The sequence below is a fragment of the Chlamydotis macqueenii genome, chromosome 2 (assembly GCF_036417535.1).
Source record: "Chlamydotis macqueenii isolate bChlMac1 chromosome 2, bChlMac1.mat, whole genome shotgun sequence".
In the NCBI taxonomy this organism is placed as follows: domain Eukaryota; kingdom Metazoa; phylum Chordata; class Aves; order Otidiformes; family Otididae; genus Chlamydotis; species Chlamydotis macqueenii.
This window is the reverse complement of record NC_141557.1, coordinates 143,651,623-143,677,178: the sequence shown is the minus strand read 5'-3', so window position 1 is coordinate 143,677,178 and position 25,556 is coordinate 143,651,623. Positions and strand designations below refer to the sequence as shown.

Here is a 25,556-nt window from a genome sequence, read left to right as displayed (position 1 = left end):
TCTTAAGCTTAACAAATATTAACTCATTTTCATCAGAGATGCCATATGAAAATAAATAATTGGAAAAGGAACAGTGCACACTTTTTATCATGCTCAGCTGGGTGTATGTGCCTATTAGCTAATTTTGGGGGGCTATAGCTAACAAATTCATTGCAGTATGAATCACAGGCAACCCTTTACCGGGATCTGACAAGTTGCTACTACGTAAAAGTGACACAGTTGATAAATCACGTGTTTGATTCGTGGTATATAGCTAAAATCCGATCGGACCACTTCCAAACCACAGAATTAGATTCAGATTTACTGTTAAAAACTGCAAGCTGTTTCTTTTTCCCCAGTAGCCAACGTTATTAGTAATAGTGGCTAGGATCTGCCAATTGCAAATGCAAATTGACCCAACTTAGCTCCTGAAAGACAGAAGGTAAAGAAACAAAGAAAAATAAAGAGTGCGGCCAGATATTAAAGGTAGACTGTCAGGCTAACGTGCTAAAAGGAAACCTCAGCTAATCAGCTCTTGATTCTCCTGTAACACTAACGTCCCAGAGACAACACAAGGGACGTGGCACAGCCATACAAGACTGACACACAAAAATAGCAGTCCCGAACCTCAGACTTTCTTTCGATATCTTCAGCTGAGAGACCAACTCTTAGATCTCCCCTGTACAAGTTTAACAGCCTAAAAGAGTCCCATTTCAAGAAAATGCTCTTGTTAGGGAAAGTACTTCTCCATGGGTGCTTTTGGAGACTCCTTTGACTCAGGAACTGAATTCTCTCTGAACAGCTATACCTTTGAGTATTCAACCATTCACATGTTTAGACATTGCAATGATTAGCAACACACAACAAAAATCCAAGTGCTAAAACCAGGATCATGCTTCACTTTGCTGAATATGTACATATGTTCTGAAAGAGAAGAAGTTCATATATCAGCTCATCACTTTTTTGGAACCTTCTAGCTGAATATATTAAAGGGTTTTATTTAGATGTAATTGATCTGATTTTTTTTTTTTTCTGTTTAATGTCACTTAGGAGCATTTTTATAAAGGAGAGGAATGGTGTTTTGGAAAGAACAATTTTTACGATTCTGTGTGTCAGTATTTAAATATGTAAAAAAAATCCAAGTTGCTCAGTGTCCAACGATCATCCATTTATTATGTTAAGTCCTAGATTACAAAATTAAGATCAAACCAAAAAAAAAGAATGCAGAATGTTGCTTGCTCCTTTTACATACATTTTGGTAGGACAAAATGAAGAGAAAATAAGTAATGAATTGTAATGAGTATATCAGAAAGACAGAGCAGTTCCACACTTATATAAAGCTGATGATCATACCATGGTGAGTCAGAAAATTGTCGTGTCTCACGCGTTACGGTGCAGTGGATGTAATTGAGAAATAGCTTGCGTGTACAAAACTAGCATTCTCTCCTTGACTCACTGCAAAGCTTATGACATTTAGGGATTTACATAGAAAGTACACAGAAAGAGAAAACTTTATTCATAAAGAGTTGATCTCAGCAGATCTTCTGAGAGAGTGCAAAGGGCCAAAAATGGCTTCCATGAAAGCAACAAAATCGGTTCATTCTTTAAACCACTACTAAAATTTCAACTTTTTCCCTAACTTAGCTAGTTAAACCCAAATAAAATATATAATACTTTGCATCACAAAATAACTTTCTTAGAAAATTGCTCCTGGACCACTGGTCCACGAAAGACTCTCAGGATGGAGTTCTGAACATATAGCCAACACTTATTTAGCCCTAAATAATTTCTACTTTAGGAGGGAATGGAAGATAAAAGTCTTGAAGTCATACTTCAGGCTACACTTTCCACCAAAGTAAGCCACTGAAAAATATCATTGTTTGTGATTTTATACTTCATTTGCTCCAATGATAAATATAATTTAATTGAACCTTAATCATAAAACTGGCTTAGACTTAGAAATCTGTCAGTCTTATTTTAAATTTTCATTTAATTGTAACTTGAAAATGTATTTAAACCTCACATAATTTAAATCCATTAAAATGCATATGCAGCCACCATAAAAGCAAGCCTGTTCACATTTAAAAGAACACTTTATTAATAGAAGATGCATAGTGATCACTTGATGCCACCCCTCTCATTTCCAAGTGTAAAACAGTTCCCTTTCATCTCATACTTTAAGTTCAATCGCCCATCTTATAATATCAGCAAACATTTTGGCTGCCCAAAGACACAGTTGTCTCCCTTACATCTCAGATGCTTCCGTTCCTATGTATCTGAACATTTGTTTCAGCTAACAGACTAACCGCAACACTTCGTCTCAGTTTCTGAGTTGAAAGTTAGGGCATACTGGTCAGTTCCCATTAGCCCACTGATTCTTGGTTTTCTCAAAAATGTCTTTCATTTGTTCAGATCTTGAATAATTTGTGCACTGTCCATACTGCTCAATATGGTTCTACCTCATTATTTTACATATTCAATTGTAAAAGCAAATTTTCAGTTTGTAAGTGTTTCTATATCACCACTATAAAAAACAAGAATTCTCCATTCACCAAAATAATGTTATATTCTATGTTCTTCTGTTTTTTAAATAAGAAGTTACAATGGTTACTAAACCCATTTGATTAAGTCTGAATACACCTCTTTTCTAACTTTTCAATATTCTTTTTACATTGGTTTGCACTCCCTAAAATGTATTTTTCCCTATGTCATCTTCTACTTTCACCACTTTATTGCAAAACTAGCATTCTTCTGGAATTTATAAAGCTACTACTAGAGCTTTTCTCAAGTCTTAACAATGCTAGCTAGGGCTTATTCTTTCTATCTTCTAAACTGTTTTCCAAAAAAATATTTCCTATCAACCATTCTTAACCTGTGATAGTATAATTGTTCAGAATAGCTGAAGTTGTCTATGCAGAAGTATATATTGTAGCTACAGGAAGAGATTTCAGAATCTTCTGGGGTTTGAATGAAACACTAACTGAGGTCTGAGTTATTTTTATATATATATATATATATATGCACATATGTATGCCTGTATGCATATATATATGCCTGCATACTATGATATTATCACAGGAAATTGTCTTACAGGCAATTTCTTCTCCCGCAACAACCCTTGGTTCTGCATGCCACCGCCTGATTCAGGCATGTGCATCACTACTCAGTCACAGAACATCTTTACTAAATCTGCCTCAGCATCACAACTTGCTTCAAATATCACACTGCAGGCACACTCTAGCATGGATTTCTGTTTGACAGCATCACATTGCCCCACACGCCCTGATGGAATGAAACTCAAACAAGAAAGAAATAATCTAATCTGAAACAGTTTTAAATTTTTTTTCCTCTTCTTTTTGTAACCCTAAAAGAAATTATGTTTTAAGAAAGATGCTAAGATCTCTCCTTGTCTGCAGTAACAATCGTTCATTCCTGAAATATCAGACACAGACTGAAGCAGGTTGCAACTTCTCCATGCTTTCCTCAGTTCTCCTCAAGAGCAGACTAACATGGTGGGAAGGCTGAGAGGTGCCCCAGCGAGGGAAGGGCAGCTGCAAGCGGGAGCATCCTGCCTTATTTGCAAGGGGGGCTGCAACAAGGGACTCCCATATTTTGCTCTATGCTGGAGTTCTTTCCCTAACCTCTACTCTCCCTCCTCCCCATTTTACTGCAATTTACTTCATAATCTGCCCTAAACAACAGGGTGGAGGTGCCACTGCATTAGGAAAAATGAATGTGGTCTGCGTCAGTGCAGATGACATCGTGGCCTGAGCACCACGATGTCCTGCTGTGAAGTCTTGCTCCTTCGGGCCTCTGTCTGCAGTAGGGAGCAGTGCTGGAATGCCACGGGAGGAGGAGAGAAATGCTGACAGTGATCTTTGGATCAGAGAGTACACAGATTGATCCCCAGGATCAATAAAGAGGTCAGGATTCAGTCACATATGAGCTCTGGCTACAGCTCTTAGGAAATTCTGGAAGACAATGGAGGGACATGTATGGATGGATGTGACTCAGGGTTACATCTTGATTCCAGTTTCTGTTTAAGGAAACCTACACACCAAAAGAGCCTTTCCAATTGCTTTCAGCTTTGAATCCATTTTTGAGAGGATAAACCAAATCTCAGTGTGCTCAAGACTGAAACAGGAATGATTTGTTTCTTTTAATACACGTATTGTTTTTATACTCCTCTCATGTCAAGAAATTTCTTTAAGCTCCTAAATTAACAATGAAACAAAAATAATCATGGATTGCTTTTAAAAGGAACACAGATGCTAAGTATTATCATTAAATAAATTAGGCAGGATCCAAAACACGGCTAGGGGTTTGCAAGAGAGCACTGCTGGCTGTGCCACTGCCTGTGTAAGCAAGCACAGCCAGCACCTGCTGGTGCCTCCAGAGGAACAAGAATATGAGCTCAGGGACCTCATAAGGAATCCCTGGCTTGCAAGGTCAATTAAGTGGCCAAGAGACACGTGAATTCCACCTGTGGTGCAATAATAACAGCCTTGCTTGTAAGCAGCTAGAGACAAAACACATCCGGCAGGATCCTTACCCTGCGTTCCAGGCGGTCCAGCTCTACAGCCCACGGGGACATCACGGCTGTACGTCACAGAGGTTTTCCTGGGAGCCTGGCACCTTGAATGCTATGCAAGAGTCTTCCCTGAATTATTATCATCAGGCTTAATCCATTTAGAGGTAAGGGGCACAGAAATCTCACACCATTCTGTCAGTTATACACAGAAGCACCTCAAATGGGGGAAGAAGATATTTTTACAATTTTTTAGCTTTTGCTTTTATGTGGTGCACCATTTGTTTGTCTTGTATCACAAATATGCAGTAGGAGTATTTGGCAGGAATCACTATAAAACAGGCTGCAGATGAATCCAGCCCTGTTTTCTCCCATACAGACATTTTATACTCAGCACCAATGGAGCTGCCTGAAAAGAAAGACCAAGGTTTGATTTTAGGCTTCTAGGTCATGGTTTCACCTTGACAACAGCTCTTTCATTTCAAGCAGTAACATTTGCCAGGATCACTAAGGTGTTTTCATTTTTGTCAAGAAGTGTAGGAAAAAAAAAAACAGTATGAAAAAATGATAAATCTTAATTCACAAGCTGCAGGACTATCTCTGTGTCTCCAGCACAAAACTTCAAATCCAATCCAGGACCTGGATGTGTATTAGAAGGCTGCAGATTTAAACCTTGTCCACCATGATCAAACTGGATTTATGGAGCATCATAACTCTCCAGACACCATACAGCAGCTTATTAATTTAATAGACTCCTGTCCATTCCATGATGTTCCTGCCCTGACAGTCTCTCAAGATAAGGCGAAAGCCTTTTGACAGGACAGAGTGCATATATATTTTCTTCTGTTTTCTTGTGGATGGGGTTGTCGACAACTTGAAATGTGTGGCTCAGCAAATTTGGGGGCTTTTTTTCTTCCCTTTTGCTTTGTAGGGAAGATGACAGAGGTAACGCTACCATAAACCACAGAGGTTACAAGGTTTACTGCAATTCTCAGTATTTATTTAGCATAATGGATTGAAAAAAAAAATTAATTACAAAGAAAATAAAACACATTTAGCATCTATGTCTTATCCTGAAAATAATGACAACATTTTTCTTAAAATTATTTCTAAATGACTGATTCTATTGCAATTGACTTGGAAAAATGAGGGACAAATGCATATCTTGAAAAAAAAAATCTCTACATGATGTTTGCTTTTATTTCTGCCAGTGGTCTGAATGGTTGAAGCAATATTACTTTTCACATGGTTCCAGTGTGAAGCACAGACTGGGCTGCTTTTCCATCCTGAACATGTTCTCATAGGTGAGTGTTAGACTCAGTTTACAGCTTTTTATAGTTTCAGTCCAAAATATATAATTCTGTGCATATCATGTTAGTATTCTGCCTATTTCCTTGACTCTTCAAACGAAAAAGAATTCCAATTTCAAACTACGAAATAAACTACATAATAAACGATAAGAAGAACACAAGGAAAAAACCCAAATCAACATACAGACGAGAACAACCTAAAAGAAGAGGAGGCTCCGGGGAGACCTGATAGCGGTCTTCCAATACCTCAAGGGGGCCTACAGGAAAGATGGGGAGAAGCTGTTCAGTAGGGCCTGTTGTGATAGAACAAGGGGTAATGGGTTTAAATTAGAAGGAGGTAGGTTTAGATTAGATATTAGAAAAAAATTTTTTACAATGACAGTTGTAGAGCACTGGAACAGGTTGCCCAGAGAGGTGGTGGACGCCCCGTCCCTGGAATCGTTCAAGGCCAGGCTGGATGGGGCTCTGAGCAACCTGATCTAGTCAGGGATGTCCCTGCTTCTTGCAGGGGTGTTGGACTAGATGACCTTTGAAGGTCCCTTCCAACTCTAACTATTCTATGATTCTATGATTCTATGAAAAATATCACTTGGCTGCTATGTAAATGAAATGCACTAATAATGAACAAAAGCATTTTCATACTGAAAGTAGAAATACGGCTGTATCCCTGCATTTCTTGTCATCTTCCCTTTATTATCTACATGCTTAGAATTTAGAGGGCATGTAATATTTCACTGTATGCTATTATATGCATATTATACTAATTCCATAAAGATGCATAAAATAGCCTTTTTCTTGTAGATAATTGAGACCATATACAAGGCCCTGACCTCTGAACTCCCTAAAGCAGAAAATCCCCCACTGGATCTATTTGCATAGGCAAAACCTAAAAATAAGGAAGAAATGCAATCCTGCTTTGTGAGTTCTTTGAAGCTGAATTGCATCTGAATTAAGTCCACAACACTGTGTCTGCCATGAGCAAGCAATAAATATCACTAGTCACGGGGAAAAAATATTTTCTCCTTCTGTGGCCAGGGAGAAAAGTAGCAGAACTGATTTGCAATAGTTCCATTTGCAACAGTGCCATTAGGCATCGTCTCTTCTCAACACCCTTGCAAAACCAAACGTGAATGGTGCCGTATACTTGCCTACCGATCATGCCTTTATGTCCATATCCATGACACTTTCTTCCAACGACTGTGAAGGTTTGTTTGTTGCCCTTGTAGAGATATTATTTTATGTAAGCATTATACACACAATCATACTTCTCTTGAGAGAGAGAATACTTGAGAAGTATTTTGCAACTTTTCAGTGTTGTGGAAAAAGAAATATAAAACAAGCTCTTTCATAGACCTATGATATTAGGATAAGCATCGTAGGCATTTTGTTAAAAACTCAGATTTTGTGTCAGTGGATACAAAGAATGAACAAAAACTTGTAGCACCACCAAAGTCTTCAGTACATTGTTTACCTGACAGAGCATCCAGACGGACAGCAGATACTGCAGTTTTCTGGCTGTCCACATGGAACAGACTGAGTAAATTCCCTCAATTTGCTTTTAATAGTATGTGGAAAGAAGCCCCTTGCAATCTAAAATATATGCCCCAAGTTAAACTTTGGTCTATTAAACAACTTGTTCTCTGACCCAAACCAAAATATACTTGTGTTCTAATATTTAAACCCCTTATGCTATTTGACTTGTGTCTCATTAGGGTCTCTGATGTTCTGTGTCTGTGGCGCAACGTACCATTACACTGCCTGAAGTTGGAATGGAAGAAACAGGATTTGCTAGCTGCACACTCATTTCCTGGGGAAAACATGGTATCAAGGATCTCATAGAACACTTAAGAAAAGTAATCCTCTGTCATTAAAGAAAAATGTAAGAGCCCTTCTGTTGCGACAAATTACTTTTCCTATATTTTAAAAGCTAAACTGTTTACATTAGCAAAATTAATTAAAAATTGCTTTCAGTTCATACTAGTAATTTCATGTAACCATTTTGCAGCATTTGTATCTTCAACGCCTGGCACATACATCAGTTAAACAGCTCATCCCAGCTCTAGTGAAGCTCGGTGCACAATTGCGTATGCAGGCCCTTATTTTGAGCCGCGCACGGGGCAGCGCAGCCGGGGAAGCACCAGCAGAGCTGAGCGCAGGCCTTGCTTCCAGCCCCGACTCCTGCTCTGCCCTCTCCTCTGTGCCGCCTCTCCTGCAGTTTCTATTTATAAATTAGCTACATGACACAGTTTCAGCGTGGGCAGCTGTCATTTTAACTAATCTCATCCTGTAAATCCACCCTAGCAGGCTTGTTCTCTATTGTGATTGGAGAATAGACTTTTTTGGGCTGCTTTCAAAAGCAGCATCTGTTTGAGCAAGCACCCATCCCTTAGCTGTGCCGAGAAGCACTCCCCCGAATTTCCCCCTCCCCCGGGTTTTGTGTTCACCAAACGAAAATGACAATTCTCGGATCTTACCCTTAGGCAACATCCTCCCTGGCCAGGATTGTGTTAGAGTTGCTCAGTGGGCACTGACTGCGATTTTACTTAGGGAGGGATGGATGCTTTTTATGGCATTTGATGTCATGTGTCCGCACCACCAGGACAATTAGCAGAACCATCCTGCGGAATTACTTATGAAGGTGTCACGTGGTGCTGGTGGAACCGCGCTGGGGTGAGGACATTTTTTTTTCTCCTCCCGCATCCTCTCAGAAATAACGAGGGGCATAAACTACTCAGTGAGGCCAGGCAGAGGAGGAAATAACATCAGTAAATCACTAATGGAAATGCAAAACCAACCACCGCCTCACGCGAAATGAGATGACGGACGGCTTGAGAAGCGCCCGAGTCGCTGCTGGTGGCCAGCTCCTTTTTGGCAGCTGTCTCCGACCACGTCCCGCCACCTTGTCCCCCAGCACCCAGCCCTCTCCCTCCAAAGGGCAGCCTGAAAAGCAGCCATTTTCTGATTCAGGGTTTGTGGGAGAAGACGCACCCTGCAGCTGCACCTGGCCGGGCAGTGTGCTCGGTGGTACACAACGCAGCCCACCCGGCCCACATGCACGTTAAACATGTTGGTTTTCCTGCACAGAGTTATCCTGTGGTGCTCTGCAATCAATTACTGTTATACCACCATCATTAATAATTTTCTTAATGAAAATGATTCTGTTGATCTCCGTTGTATTTTAATTATCAGAGTTAAGCATAATTACACTGCAGCTCTGAGCTGGCATGTAGACTCCTTTAGGGCGCAATTTTGTTTTAACACACTGATAATGTAATTTTACATTGTGTCAGTTGTTTAGTTATTATCCAGTCGTACAATTCCGCTGTATTCCTGATAACAGATAATAACCTTAGCACCTCCTATATCCTGAAGTCATTTAAAAAGCAATATTGGAATTTCACAACTAGCTAACTTAATCGCCTTATGATTTTATAATTCCCACAGCTAAATATTTGTACAGACACCCTGTTTTAACAATGCCACTAAACATACGGTATCCATACATTTCACACAAATGGCTTAAATAACATCTAGAAAAATGTCTGTTACATGAGCATAGTTTTCAGTCTGTGTGACTGTACTTTTTACATTGTTTCTATTCTATTCCACCACAATTCTTTTAAAAAAATCCCTTATAGTCCCACTGGAAGATTTGCAGTTAATACCTCAGCCCCTTCCTGGGTTGTGGGGGGACTCCTACCCCTGGTTTTAGAGATTTACCAGGTCTGGTCCACAACTCTGTTAGGCACGAATGCCTCTCAAGTACGCTGTGTTGCGATGAACATACAGTTCATGCATTAATACTTTCCATCAATGTATCTTGCTTGAACTGCTGAAACTCTGTAGTTGTTTTTTTGGAAAGAATGTAATTGTAATTCTAGATAAAGTACAACTCCTAAAATCTAAAATTTCAGTTACTGAAACATGATGTAATTTTGACGTAGATATTAAAATAAAAAGAGTATGGATTTTAAATGTAATTACAGTTGTAAAAGTTCCCTTTCAAAAAGACCAGAATGGGATAATGACCAGCCATGAGTAGCCAGCTTGTATCAGAGCTTGTAAAAAGGGATGCGAACGAACTGTTTCTCCCTTTTCTAATTTGTCCTAGTATTGGGGAAATGTAGTTATAAAAATACAGATAGAAATAAGTGATCTTAGACTAAATAGAATTAATTTCACATACTGAATAGTTATTTCCTAGCTATTCACTCTGAATGTACTCCGGTGTATGATTTTAAATAACTGGTTTCTTAATCTATAAATTTATATAGAAGACAAATTGTGATTCCACTGCAGAAACTTAGCAATATAATCCTATATATGTACGTCATATATGTAACATGCATACACGCACACAGATTTTTTGTGTTTGCTTGCCTAGGGAAAATATTTTGTGGAGAGTTTTGAAGGCAAAGAGGGAGTTAGCTGGCCAGCTCTGATTCCATTTCAATAGCAGCGACATGCCAGACTCCTCTCCCTGTGATTATTCCGTATGCAACACATGGCCGACCACGGTGCCCATAGCTTCTAGTGAACTGGAAGTCAGGCTGACATTCCTTTGCTCTCCTGAAAGATGTGAGGAAAATTCTGCTCTCAAAGATGTCACTGCAATAAGCTAAAAGGAAATAAGGCATGCGCTTCTGAGTCAGCAACTGATCAACCAGTACCATGTACTGCCAGCCAATTTCAAACTTATTTTCCTCTTAGAAATATGCCAATTTACTCCACTCATCTCATCTTGGGTATAGTACGGAAAACAGCTCCCAGGTGACCAAATCTGCTACATGTACAATTCCACACATTTGTTCAGCTAATTGCTTTCAGAAATACAATGCATTGCTAAGCAAACTAACAAAATTATACACATGCAACTACAACATAACATCAAATTACAACTACATGCCAGCTGACACCGTTTCATTAGAAGTAATGGCACTATAGGAGACAGAAAGCTAACACAAATCAAGGCAATGTAATCTGGAATGATGAGATACAAATTGAAGGAAGAAACATTATTCTATTTATTTATTTTACCATCTTCTATTTGACATTGTTTTGTGATCCAAGCCAATTAATCTGCCTAGTACAAAAATCCCAGCAGAGCTCAAGGCAAGTGTAGGTGCTTAATGAATGACAGAGCAGGCGACTCAAAGCACAAAGAGATGAACAGCATGCAGTGAAGGTAAAGCCTATCTACAACTTATTTTTCTCATTAGCTTAGGGAAGCAGCAGGTTTTTAACGTACATTTATAAATCAGGGCTCAAATTTATCCTCAACTTTAGTTATAATACGCATCTGCAGTGGAGATAACAGAATCCACTTTGGGCATTGTAGGACTGTCTCGCAATACCTTTGTAACCAAGTACTAAAATAATCAGCATCATCAGTGAAACAAAATCCAGCATGTTTAAATGAAAAGACTAATGTTTTGGGCTACTCAGATGGCACCAAACTGAAGAAAGTTTCTGATATTTGAAAAAAAAATCTTATTTCAATAGATTCAATCACGCAGATAGCACTGAAACTGCCTAATGAATTAGTTAGTGTTTGTAAAGTACTCTGAAGATGAAAAGTCTTACTGGTATAGATGTGCTAAGCATTATTATAATTACAGAAAGAATGTAATACTTGATAAGACATCATCCAATGGGAATTTGCAGAAGCTATATTTTGGAGTTAAAGTAATTTCCCATTGCATTAAACAGTTGTTGCAGAAAAGTTTGCCTGCGAGTATTCAACACTACGAACAGCAAACTGCAGCTCTGGATTCACAAGAAAAGCTTCACTGTATTACTCAGAGCGCTTTGCTGCTTCTTTCACTTGGGCAGCAATCAGCAAGCTGCAAAGGAAGGGCAGCTCAACTCTTTTTAGATCTGAGCCCAGCTCTCTAATACTGCAGGTGTTTCAGGTGGCAGAATGAACGTGTTGGCATTCTGTAATTATAATAAAAAGAATTTATAAGACCCTGGTGTGCAACTCATTTTTAACATGCAAATTCCCTGTTTTCAGCGTTTCAACTTTCAAAGGCTCGTGGCAGTTTAAAAGCAATCCTCTTATAAGTGTATAAATTGCAATGATTATAGGAACAAGTTGTAATTGTTTCTAGTAAGTTTTTAGGAGTCTTTGATGTTATGATTAGTGTTTTGTATGTTAATATATTGATATGGGTGCTTATTTGCCTGGATGCTTGTATGCTGAAATGGTCACTAGGTTGCCTCAGCAAACAAATCTTTGATCTCAGTAGGTCTGTTTGGTTAGAAATAAAACCTAAAAGAAATTAAACAAGAACAGTGCATGTTCTGAAGTATTCACAAAGTGCTGAGATTGGTGATTGAAATACAAGGAAAGAAAGTCACAGTTTTGCAAACTGATCTTTAGGGGCAATGCTAAAAACTGCTACGCTAAATAAGTTATTCTGTGTATTCAAGTGGTGTGGGTTTTTTTTAACATACTATAATGTTACAAAGCTTTCACAATGACTGACCAAACAGCGTGGTGCGTAGTCCATGGCGCTATGGACTGAACACAAGGCCCTTTGGGTTGGTTCAAGACCCAAGGCACAAGCCTTTGCATCTTGAACCAATGTAGCTGTTAGATGTGGTGGGTTAGACAGAGCATGTTTGGGGGCCCTCGTAAGAACTCATACTGACTTGAGCAAATCTGACAATTCACATAAGACGGAAATGATACGCATTGCCACTAGCCAATACATTCCAGTGAAGCATCATCACGTTATGCCACTACACAGAGACTGGAATGTCAGAGGTGACAACTCTGAAATCCAGTTCGTTATCTTCTGTTGCCATGCTGACATTAAGTCTTATCATAGCCCAATCAAGTTCGCATTCTTCTTATAAAACCAGATTTCAGTTAGTAGTCTACAATGTAATGTAACATGGAGAAATGCTATCCAGTATGTCCAATAAAATGTCAGAAAGAATTCACCTATTTAAAGTGTATAGATTTTACTGATGTTTCCCAAGAGGCACTGACTCTCAGAGAGAAATGGATGGTATGTCTTATGCCAGATGATATCCTCCTGTGTTTATAAAGCATTTAGTACACTACAGACCCCATGGCGGGGTTTTCTGTCATTAAAAGAAAAAAATAAAAGGCAAAACCAGAACACAGTAGGAAAATGGGAATGAAAACTGTTCCACCTTAAAGGAAAACAAACTGCTTAGTTTTCCTATTACGCAACAGGTATATTTTTATCACAGTAGCTTACACAAGAAAGTAGAGAAGAAAAAATCAGCTTGTGTTTACCTTTGCTGTACACAATGCAGTTGTTTTTGTTGTCTTCTACTCCTTGCCAAGTCACATCCAGCAACCACTTGGGGCCAGCAGTCAGTACCATAGGGACTGAAGCCTTTGTCTTCTGTAGGAAGGATGATAACAAACAGATGCCATTTGCTTGCCTTGATTAAGAACTTGAATAATAATAGTAATAATAATTTTATTTGCAAACAACAAAATCTTCAAACCCATAAGCCAAGGTCTTATTCCCCTGCCTCAGGACTTTTTTAAAAGAAGACACAAGCAGCAAGCTTTAGTTCTTTCATTGATGGAATGGTGAAACTATTATCAAGGATTTTTCCGAATGATATTGGATCAGATCTCCAAGATTAAGCAGATCTCTGGTGGCTAAGAATTATAAAGGGAATGCAGATGACTTTCACAGCAAAGAGCCAAGTGTTTAGAAGTGAACTTTAGACGCATTGTACTTCATTATCAACGGGATCTCACTATTTCCTGAAACAGACAGGAAAGAATTTAAAGAATCAGTATCCATTTCAAAGATCTGTCCTGGGTAACATTTGTATTATCATAGGAAATTGTTGGGAATGGATAATGGAATTTTTCCCCTTTTGCTAAGTGTTGATGGGTGATTTTACTATGTTTGAAATAATAATAATGCTAATGATTCACTGCACTTTGTCTCCAAAAGACTATAAAAGAAGTTGCACTAATAAATTTAAAGGCACAGAAGTAAAGCATGACATGCAATGCACCTGAAAGGCAGGCAGGCATGGAGATGTACATTTAACAAAACCATCTCCTGTATGTATTTTAGATTCTCTATTTAGAGAATTTGATATTTGAAGAGATAAGGTAGAGGCTTCAAACTTACTAATGCTTAACTCCTTTTACTAATCAGAAGGCAAAAACTCTGTGTAACCCTGGGTTTGTCAGCATGTGGCACTGAGATACCACTTCTGTCATTCACAGTTCTTTTTCTCTATATCAAGCATGAAACCACAACAAGGAGTGCTCCGTGCAACGTCACCACGTAACTTTTTCCCCCTCCCTGGGATATAATTCTGTCCAAGACATTTCAATGTTTTCTAAGATAATTTGGTTAATTATTTTTATATTCCACCAATAATTCTCCAATTGGCTCCAGCTCTGTTCTCTTGCAATATTTAAGAGATGGAAAACTCATATATTTACATGGACATTATCTATGTCTGTTCTAGAAATGTAGTGAAGTATATTAAGAGTTACTATAGAACATTTTACATTCCCAAAATATAGACAAAAATATTTATTGAAAATAAGATATTGTTTAAAACATTTTAGTTATATAAGATCAAATTCATAATCTTATATAACAGATATTTAATATAATGTACGAAATATATCAATATTTTAAGAAATACGATAGAATAAGACGTATTGAATATAACAGTTCACATTTTCTTTTTTTGATCTGTTTATTCTCTAATATTGTTTTATCAAATATGGTACTTCTTGCTTAATTTACATTTTATGTTTTGCATTTTTCATACAAATGCTTGTGCATGTCATACTTCTTCTGTGTGCACTCCATGGCATTATTAATCTTCCAGAAGTGTTGGAAAAAACAAATAACAAATGAAATAAGTAAAAAGGACTTTAACAGCTAGCTACAACATACCTACCTACCAACATACCTAGTGCAAAAATACGGAAACCAGAGATATGCAATGTCTCAATTCCTAATATTGCTTTTTCTAAGGGAATTGCAGAAAGTGTGTTTGCTTATATGAAGTACGACAAGAGTAAACCCAACTGCATACGTTTGAAATCTGAATTTAAATTCTAATTGGCTACTAAACAAGACATTTTATTTTTAATTTGGTTAAGTTAATATATAAATTATCAAAAAGCCTGATGTTATGAAATTATGAAATCAGTGCGAAATATTTACATAGGGATTGCACAGAAAATAACAATGTAAATGAGGCATGAACTGAAGAAGATCTGCAAGAGATGACATGAAAGGTCATCTTTGTCTCCTGTTATAGAAAAGTCTGGACTTTAGTGTCATTTACAGTGAAATAGTGCTAAGGCTGCTCTGGAAACAAGTAAGCGTGCCTATTCTTCACGCAGCTGAGAATCATACCCATATTAAATACAAGCTTTAGCATGAATGTTAGCAACCGCGACTGCACAGCAATAATGAAGAGGAGGATTTGGATATATTCCTACCACATGCTGCATTTCTCCAACTGCCATTTCAGTCAAGCCTTTAACACTTTTTTTTTGTGCTTACATGTGCTCTCAATCTCTGATAACCCCAAGCATAGTCAAAAGACAGTGTAATATTATCCAGGCAGTGGACTTTTACAAGTACACCATCAATGATTCAGACATTCAAACAAGTCTTTTTAAGTTGGGAGGACAAGTTAAAAACCAAACCAAACCAAAATTCTATCTTCTAAGTGCAGACAGAATGATCTCTCTAATTTTCACAAGACCTAATTCCTATTTCTGATTTTCTTCTTCCCCAACATCTGACATTTCACTGTGTCTCTCCCATCTGTACGGGTATTTTTTTGCATTAAGGTGGTATCAAAAAACCTCAAATAATATCAGGATCTTCTTGTGCTGGGCAATAGTTTATTATCTACACACACAGGACAAATAATATGTCCTGGGAAAGGATTATACTTAACCATATACTGCTGAGGAAGAAATGAGATGCAAAGATACCGTTTGACTTTCATGGAGATTAATTCCTCCTTTGGTAAGTGGCAGGCTTAGTCCCAGGCCACGATCCCCAGTTCTTCTAGACAAGGAGAGAAGCCCAGTCTGGGGCTTCCCTTCTGAGGTGAAGCAGCAGCAGCAGCTGCTGGTCTGACTCCCAGAGTGTACTATGAAAATCATCCTGTAATTCATAAGATGTAGACTGAGCATCAGCAGTCAGGATGTGAGTCCACTTTGCTACTGTCCATTCCCGGGGCTTTTTTGGAACTTAAAGAACTACATGGAGACCACTAAATTAGCATTCCAGGTCGGCTTGGCAGTAAAACTTGTAATCAGTTCAGCAGCTGTGAGTGGTCTCTAGGCACTACAGAAAGGCTGGAAGAGGAAGAGGGTGTTTAGTTTCACAGCTCTCCTAGCCCAGAAGAGCTGATGGACACCTCAAAAGAATTTCTCACTATCCCATAGCTCTGCTCCCAAGCTGCACAGATACGTAAATCAACTTCTTTTAATATGAAAGCAAAACTTCACAAGGCCCTAGCTGCTTGTAAAGCTTGGCAGCTCCACTAAGGGAGACGGGCAGTGGCTTCTCTTTGAAGTACCTCAGAGGCATATTGTGTGAGCTGTAAGATGAGTCAGGACCACTGCAGCAGTTCTTGGGCTCTGGCACCTGATGAGGTTCACATGTTCATAGGAGGTGTTCACCACTGCCAAAGGCTTGCTCTTGTTGTACCTTATTACATAGTAAGAATTGAAGCAAGCCTGCCAATTCAGGAAAGGCCATTTCCCTAAAATGGTTAAAATGAAAAGACCCCAGTCCAAGATAACAAGAAGCTATGGTTAAATCAGTCATGCCTTTATCACCTCAAGATTAGACTACTGCAATGCGCTATACCTGAGGCTACATTTTAAATCCATTTGAAGCTGGTGCAGAATGCAGCAACCTGCTTCTAAAGCAGGATATTGTGCTTTCAGCGCACTACACCAGTGCTTTTTAATCTGCACTAAGTCTGTGTGGGATTTAAGGCACTGGTTACAACCTGTGAAGCCTGCGACTTGTCTGTTTGAGATACCTAATTGAGACCTGCCATGTCCTTTGCCCCAGCTGTACAACCACAACTGAGATCCACCGAGGAACATGAAGAAGGGCTTTCTTGGCTTGACCTAGAAGAAACTCTTGGCAGGGCAACATGTCCTTCATGACAGCTCTTTACCTTTGGGACACCATTCCACTTGAAGTAAAGTATGTTAACGATTTCACTCTTGGAGGGTACTATGAAAATCACCCTGTAATTCATAGAATCGTAGAATCATAGAATGGCTAGGGTTGGAAGGGACCTTCAAAGGTCATCTAGTCCAAGCCCCCTGCAAGGAGCAGGGACATCCCTGACTAGGTCAGGTTGCTCAGAGCCTCATCCAGCCTGGCCTTGAACGCTTCCAGAGATGGTGCCTCCACCACCTCTCTGGGCAACCTGTTCCAGTGTTCTATAACTCGCATCGTAAAAAAATTTTTCCTAATTTCTAATCTAAATCTACCCCCCTCTATTTTAAAACCATTACCTCTCGTCCTATCACAACAGGCCCTACTAAACAGCCTTTCCCCATCTTTCTTGTAGGCCCCCTTGAGGTACTGGAAGACCGCTATCAGGTCTCCCCAGAGCCTCCTCTTCTCCAGGCTGAACAGCCCCAACTCTCTCAGCCTGTCCTCATAGGAGAGGTGCTCCAGCCCTCTGATCATCTTCGTGGCCCTCCTCTGGACCTTCTCCAACTGGTCCATGTTCTTCTTGTGTTGGGGGCTCCAGAACGGGACACAGTACTCCAGGTGGGGTCTCACCAGGGCAGAGTAGAGGGGGAGAATCACCTCCCTCGACCTGCTGGCCACGCTCCTCTTGGTGCAGCCCAGGATGCGGTTGGCCTTCTGGGCCGCAAGGGCGCATTGCCTGCTCATGTTAAGCTTCTCATCCACCAGCACTCCCAAGTCCTTCTCCTCAGGGCTGCTCTCAATCCATTCCCCGCCCAGCCTGTATTTGTGCCTGGGATTGCCATGACCCAGGTGCAGGACCTTGCACTTGGCCTGGTTGAACTTCATGAGGTTGGCACAGGCCCACCTCTCCAGCCTCTCCTCTCCTTACATTCGTAAGATGTACTTGTTATACTGCAACATTTAGTTGGCAATCCCCAAAACGGTGGTGGTGGTGGAAGGTGTTAGCTACTATATGCTACATTCTTCTTATTAGAAATATCTCTAGTTTAAGAATGGTACCTTTTTACAAAAAAAAAAAGCTTCCTTAACACAGTAGCACAATAATACAGCTGCTTAAAAAAAAAAGACTTCAAAAACCAAACAAAATTTTATTTCTACCTCCATAAGAACTGCTACAAATTACTCAAAAGCTTGCAAAACATTCTGCTTACTGCCTAAGTATAATAATAGGGATCTATTAACACAGGTGTCCGTAAGATGGGGCCATACAAGAGGAACTTCACATTTTGGAAACGGGCACACTAAAGAACCGCAATACTGTTCACTGCTCTACACTAGGTAAGTGTGTATTTTACACTAGTCATTTTCACCTGAAAATGCAACTTCTGCTAATGTCTTCATTCCATAGCTAGACAAATTTGACAAGGACAAACAGGGTCAAAAATGTGATCTCTCAGGGAACAATTAGAATCAGCTAATGAGGATGAAAGAGGTCAGGCAGGCATCCACTCTTCACTAACCTCTGAAGCAACGGGACAAACAAGGGAGGTAACCCTCAATAAATGTTTATATTCAGTCAAGAGGTTAATGGAGATAAAAATAGCCATCACAGTGGGCCGAAAATAGTTTTGCACTCTCGCTAAAAGGAATCAGTGCTGTCAAGTAATGTTGATAGGCTCTTCCCTGCAAAGATTTCTAACATATGATGTGTGTGGCCTGGCAGAAACTTGAGGAAGCACCCACGCTGAAGAGAAATACGGTATGAGTAAGTTGTTTGAAATCCATGAAATTCTGATCCCAAATGCCTGATCATTTCTAGCTGTTTCCTAAGAAGCTGTCCCAGAGCAAGAAATGGGTACTGAACTGATGTTTGGTAAGTCATTATGACACAATCATCCTGTTCCAGGCATGGTGTTCCAAAAAGTGTTCAATATTATTTAAGGAGATGTACCATTCATCAAAAAATCACTATATTTCTATCTTTTATCTTTTTTTTCTTCAATCAGTACAGGGCTCAGTAATGTCAAAACTACTTCCTTAAAGTATTCTTGCCAAAACAGAAGAAAGTTGCTGGAGATTTAAGACACTCAATGGCTTTGCTTCTAATTGTATTTTGGTTTTCGCCAACAGATTTTCTTTCTAAATCTTCTGAAGAGCTTGAGTTCCCATAAAAGATACAGAAGATTACCAAAATGTCTTCATGCCCTTGGAGAAAGTTCTCATGCCCCACTGTGCAGTATTACTCTATATCGCCAATTAAAAACAAGACTATCCCAGGAGAAGAGCTGTAAATATACCTTAGGTGCCTTTAGATATGAGTCTGGGATAGTAAAACACCATTAATACACTGACGGAGGTTTCTACTCTGAAATTCAATTTAAATTCAGTTTGATTGTCACAGGGTTGACGTACCTTCTGGCAGGCCGAAACTGCAGAATGTCCCCTCTTGAGAGGTTATGTTCACCTTTGGCAGACATCATACTCAATACAGCAAAACCTTATAAGTTCATCAAATCAGTTCGGTTGGGAAGGTCTCCTAAGTGATCTCAGTAATAGCAGAGATTTGAACTGGTCTCAGACTACCCCTAATTAATAAATCTTTGTTATATAATGTTTATGAATAAGAAGAGTGGTAACTCCGTCACCACACACTTGCATTGACTGTCTTTATGTACTTCTGTATCATATAACTGATTAAAAATTCATCACACCCTAAATCAAGCCTAACCAAACAGCCCAGTTGACAGACACGGGCCCTCATTTTGCTGTCTATTTGTGTACAATCAGCTGGACTGTCTTTCAATTTCTGTAGCTTCCCTGAAAACTCTTACGTTTTCCTAAAGAGGATTCTGTCTTGGAAGAATATTTATCTCAAGGGCTTCTCTGGAAACCCTGCCAGTCAAGGCCTGCGGCAGCACTTCACAGAGCCATGGCTTTCTCTGCTAGACATGCAGAGACAACTCACCTCTGCTCACATGAGACTGGAGACATCAGGAGTATTTTGGTGCCATGGTTCCATGCTGATCACAAACATCACCAAATAAAGCAAAGACACGGCATTCTCCAGCCTATAAACACCTACTCCAGCATTGTACAATTGCACCAGGATTTCATTTTTCACTTCCCCTGCCATGTCTATCTGTGAGATACTGATACTTAAACTAAGTGTAACAGAAATTTTGCAATCCTTAGTCCTTATAGCTAAAAAAAAAAATTTGAAAACCTGATAGAAACGTAACAGATGCAGTTAATTCCTCCTAAATCTGCAGACAATCTAGGATAACTTTCAGTTACTACTTGACAACTGTATGAGATCCAGTGTTTCAGAGGAGTGTTGAAGTATCATCCTTCAGACGCCTGTCTTACATCTAGATGAAGACAGTACAGGAATCTGTTTGCCCACACAGATGTAAGCGGTGTTCTAGCATGCTAGCTGACAGAAAGAAGATAGACAAATTGCTGCTTGAGATGGGCCATGAAAGCAGTGATGGAGAAAAGAAGTAGGGGTCAGTGTTACTTCCCAGTATTTTGGACAAGGTGGGAGAGAAAGTCCTCACGTCTCTTCTGCCCAGAGCTCTGGATTTTCATTACGTAGTGCTAATGGTTAACATGGTATGGCTGCACCTGCAGACTGGCTGGCTGTGAAACAGGCTGCATAATTCCTAGTCTACAATGCATTACATTTGGCTATTTATTTTGGGATACCACTTACCTGAAGAAGGAATCTCTTCAGGGGGGTTGGAGGGTTTTTTGGTGATAGTAGAAAAAAAAAGAATTGGTAACGCTTGAAGAGGCTGTGGTCAAACCAAAGGCTTTAAATGTTTCAAACACAGAAAAGGGGGGAAAAAAAAAGAAATGTACACACAGATGGAATCCCAAAAGACAGCTGGGATTCCCTGCAACTGAGAAACCCTGCTGTTTACCCCAAGAGATCATCACTTGTCAAGTGACAAAACTGAACATACATTTTCCCATATATCCACAAACCTCAAGTATACCAAAGAAAATATTCAAACAAAAAAAAAATACACCATAGGTCTGTTGATAATTTCCAACACTTGTCACGACTTCAGTAGGATTCCAAATTTTTTATTAATATCAAATATGCCTGCTGATGAATGTCCCTACTGTGAATTAAATGTACGCTAAATGTTGAGATCATTTCATGTTACCTAGCTAGAAGGCTTTTTTTTTTCAAATCTATAAAATCAAGATAAATCAAATCTCACTGTAATTTAGGCACAAAAGAGTTGCTGTCAAAAGCAACTTTAGCTTGTTCTACTTAATCCAAGTTACCCACGGAGTCCACCTTCAAACTCTTACCAAGAACTAGGAAAGTTTCAAATAATTAATCCAGATTCTGGAGCACCTGGTCCTAGCTGAGGGTCCCAGCTACTCCTTCTGGCTGCTTGCCATGTGGTCCTGGAGGAGGTGACAACCAACTGACAGGAACAGGAATGGAAAGGCTGGAACCTGGACCTCTGAACACTCAGTGAGCTTTCCCTGTCCACACCACCCCGTGCTGATGGGCTTTCTACTCCTGTCCTTCTCTCCTATAAAGTCTTTCCACCTGGCTTTACTCCACAGCTGCTGGTAGGAGTAGAGACTCCTACCTTTCTCTTTCTACCATTTAGTATATACCTGACTATGTCTAGAGAACTTCTCCCTTTCCCAAAGAGCAGGGGATGGATACCAATGCATTTTGCCATCCCTCTCTTGACTTGACTTTCTCATTATATTTCTCCTGTTACTCTTTGTTCTGTTCATTTAATTCTTTGGGAAAGCAGTGTGTTTGTGTACATTTATGTGTGTATATATATACACACACATGCCTTATGTTTTTACACAATGACCACCACCAGGAAACTGTATTCTTAGTCAATGTTTTGATTAGTATAAAATCATAGAATAGTTTGGGTTGGAAGGGACCTTAAAGATCATCTAGTTCCAACCTTCGTGCCATAGGCAGGGACACCTTCCACTAGAACAGGTCCCTCAAAACCCCATCCAACCTGTCCTTGAACACTTTCAGGGACGGGACATCCACAACTTCACTGAGCAGCCTGTTCCAGTGCCTCACCACCTTCATTGTGAAGAGTTTTTCCCTTATATCTAGTCTAAATCTACCCTCATCCAGTTTAAAGCCATTACCCCTTGTCCTATCACAACATGCCATTGTCAGAAGTCCCTCTGCAGTTTTCTTTATATTTCATCATAAACATGATTAGGATATTCTGAAACTTGAAAACTCTAAGTGAATCATCTCTGTTGTGGTGAGTTGATACCTGCGAGCAGCATGCTCACTGTCATTGTGTCTTACTGCTCAGGTATCTGCCATGGGCGTCAAATCTTTCCGCTTTACTGTAAAGTTGAATACCTTGGATAATACTATTTCAGAGATGACATGCACCTGTACTGATGAAATCACACTATATATAACTTATCTTTAGACAAGATATAATGCAGTGCTGCTTGCACACTTTCACACTGAATTATCTGTGCTTTTTTCCGCAGTGGTCTGACTTCCCTGTTGTAAATTATTGCTTACACTAAGAATTAGGACTCTGTTTCTACTAATGAGACGATGCTGATATTTGCCAGCACGTATTTTCCAAATGCATTTACTTGAATGTAACTTCTTTCACTTTTGCTAAACATTTTTTAATGTTAAATAGATGAGTACTCCACTTTGTATGGCTCAGCTGAAATTCTGCAACCGTCGAGCTTACGCTGGATGGGTTGAGGGACTAAACTCTGGGATAAACCATCAATCCCTGTTAATCGTCTGATGTTTACCCTCTTACTTTGCACAGAGATCATTTGGGCCTGGTGTAGTAAATGTGACAACAGATATTCCAGATGACGAAGGGGACAATTACAGAGGTTTTTCTAGAAGACATGAAGACATTTGTATCACATATGGGTTAATTCTGCCTGGACCCACTGCCCAGCTATTCACACCGAAATCATTCACAACGTGTGCTTTATCTACAGCTTAGTTACAGTGTGGTACTGAATAATTTCTATTTTGCAGTAATTTTTTATATTTTCTGTGTTGTACTTTACACCCTGGAATGGATTATTTAAATCATCATTTCCAGAAACACACATTTCATGTATTACATGTATTTTTTTTCACCTAAGAAATACATTAAAATACAAAAATAAAAAGGATATGCATAAAGCCTTCTATAAACAGTCCATTACACAGAACTATAGATTAGTTAGAAGTTATAGATTCTGCTTATTTTATAATATTATTACTTTGTCTGGAATGGCAAACCCAGGCTGTGTATTTTACTTTAGAAAAGTGAAAGATTTTGTCATGAGAGACGAATAAGAGAAAGTCATGCTGTAGGAAGGGTAAAAGATAATATTTTTTAATTTCACTTTTTTTTTTTTCCCCAGAACCAAAAAGGTAGAAAATAAAAAGTTCTCTGTATATGCTTGTCCAATATTTTTAATATATAATCCTGTGCAGCTCTATTAGGATCATATTTCCAATGAATATTGTGAGGTCTTTATGAAATATGTATTTAAGACAAAGGTATTTTAGCCAATAGTGTAGCTATTATAATGTAATTCTCTTGATGATGTGTAACACAATACATGAACTTCAGTGGTACACACACTGAATGCACACAAAATATTATTCCTATGTAATTAATTTGAAATAGCATTGGGGAATAGAACAAATCTGTCTTTTCTTCCTGATTTTTTTAGACTTTTTGCATGTTTTTATTAGATATTTATATATATATATATCTTTACCAACAGGAAACATGGTACTTTAAAGTAACAGCGTAAATCCAATATACAATCCTCTGCCTAAGTTTTATATTTGTTAAGACAGCATAATCATTTAAGATAAAAGTTTAGCACATGATTCAACAACCAGAAGTCTGTATGTATGACTTAGATTAATTATTTTTAGTTCAGTTAAAACATCCCAGTTTATCTCATTTTAAGATTATCCTTGACATATTTAGAAATCCTAATGCAGATTTTATGGCCCACACCTATCCCTGATGGTGCTAATGGACTAGACATAATGAATCATTCTCATTTGGATGAAAGGACCACACAACATTGTGGCAGTCCTTTAGAGAATTAAGGCTCAATTCCGATCTTCCAGACTTATGAATGCATTTTTGGGATTAGGCCACATATCTGTACATCTGTTGAGTCTCAAGGGGTGTATACTCAGCTAAGTATTCTGACCTTCCAATGTACTGTATCAAATGTGTGGCCTTGGGATATGAAAGGATTTGATTACAACTGTATTTTAACACTGATTTAATATATAATTATGGGGTAAAACCTAATTCCTCCTTACATCTTCATGTAGAAAATTCCATCACTATTAAGCAGACACCAGGATATTTTTCAGCCAGTGAATATGACAGTAAATGGAAGAAACTGAAACACCCACTCAGGATAATGTAAAATCAAGGACAATCTTCTTAGGGATGGCTTTAAAATCAGCTTCTTGTGTCCGTAAAAAACAAGTTTAAATTATCTCTTGTGAGTATGTTGCTAGTTGGTACGCTGTTGCACTCTGCGTGATTCTTGACTACTTATGTAAAAATAAAGTGGAACAATGTTCCATTAGCTATTTTCAATGTTACTGTATGCTTTCTTGTTTGTAGGTAATTAAGAGAGGAATTAACTTATGTGTATATATAATATTGATGCAAAAGTTTGTAAATAATTGGAATTTTTTGTTAGTCTCTATTCACTTATAATTTCTGTTTTCTAGCCTATCAAAGATAGAATGTTGTAAAATTTCCTTTACCTGGTTAAACTTTCATAAGGTATACATAGTGTTTTCTGTAAAAATTGTAAATATTTTTATTCCACTGAAAACTCCTTCCCAAGTATTATTAGTGAAAAAAATTCACAAAATACTAAAACAGACATCAGAAGAAAATTAGTTCCACAGAAACCAACACAGGACTATGCAGTATTTTAGGATTTTTACTTCCATTCCATCAACTTTTTGTGAAGATTTTTAAATAACAACGATGTTAAATAACTGATTAACACAGGGATTTCATAGAAAATACATTTAAAAATTCTGTGCTTTTTCATCAATATGATCTTTCACAGATCTGAATCATGGATTAATGGTGCTTACATCTTTGTCATTTCAGAAGGCTTGGACCAAGAAGATGAACTGAGCAGTCGCACCTTTACCTTGCGAGCAGTTACTTTCTTCTAGTCAAAGAATACGTTACATATAATCAGGTCATTTTTTTCCTCACTGCCTTAAAAGCTTGAGGATTTTTTTTCACTCTTCTCACATAAAAATGAAAATGAAATTCCCTAAATGCCCAATGGCAGATTAAAAGGATCCTAATTTTTTGTACCTTGTATGACACAGTTGTGTAATGCAGCTCTCCTTTAAATTGCTTCAGTGTACTGATTATATGCAGCATGACGAAGAACTGCAACTATGCAAGTTTCTATGAAAAAAAAGTTGTTTTCAAAGAATGGGTGAAGGTCCTTCACTGGGACTGGAGATAAAGATGGAGAGTCCGGCAGCGGGACTGGTGAGTACGAGGC

At 38.7% G+C, this 25,556-nt stretch overlaps 1 protein-coding gene across 2 annotated transcripts in view; it reads right to left on the bottom strand.

Moving 5' to 3' along the window:
• ZFPM2 (zinc finger protein, FOG family member 2) overlaps nucleotides 1-25,556 on the bottom strand; it is a 320,460-nt gene that overhangs the window by 94,608 nt on the left and 200,296 nt on the right. For both annotated transcript variants that reach the window (XM_086741155.1, XM_086741156.1), the window contains one exon: nucleotides 13,088-13,199. In XM_086741155.1, coding sequence (XP_086597281.1) covers nucleotides 13,088-13,199 — 112 coding nt within the window. The remainder of the gene's footprint in view (nucleotides 1-13,087; nucleotides 13,200-25,556) is intronic.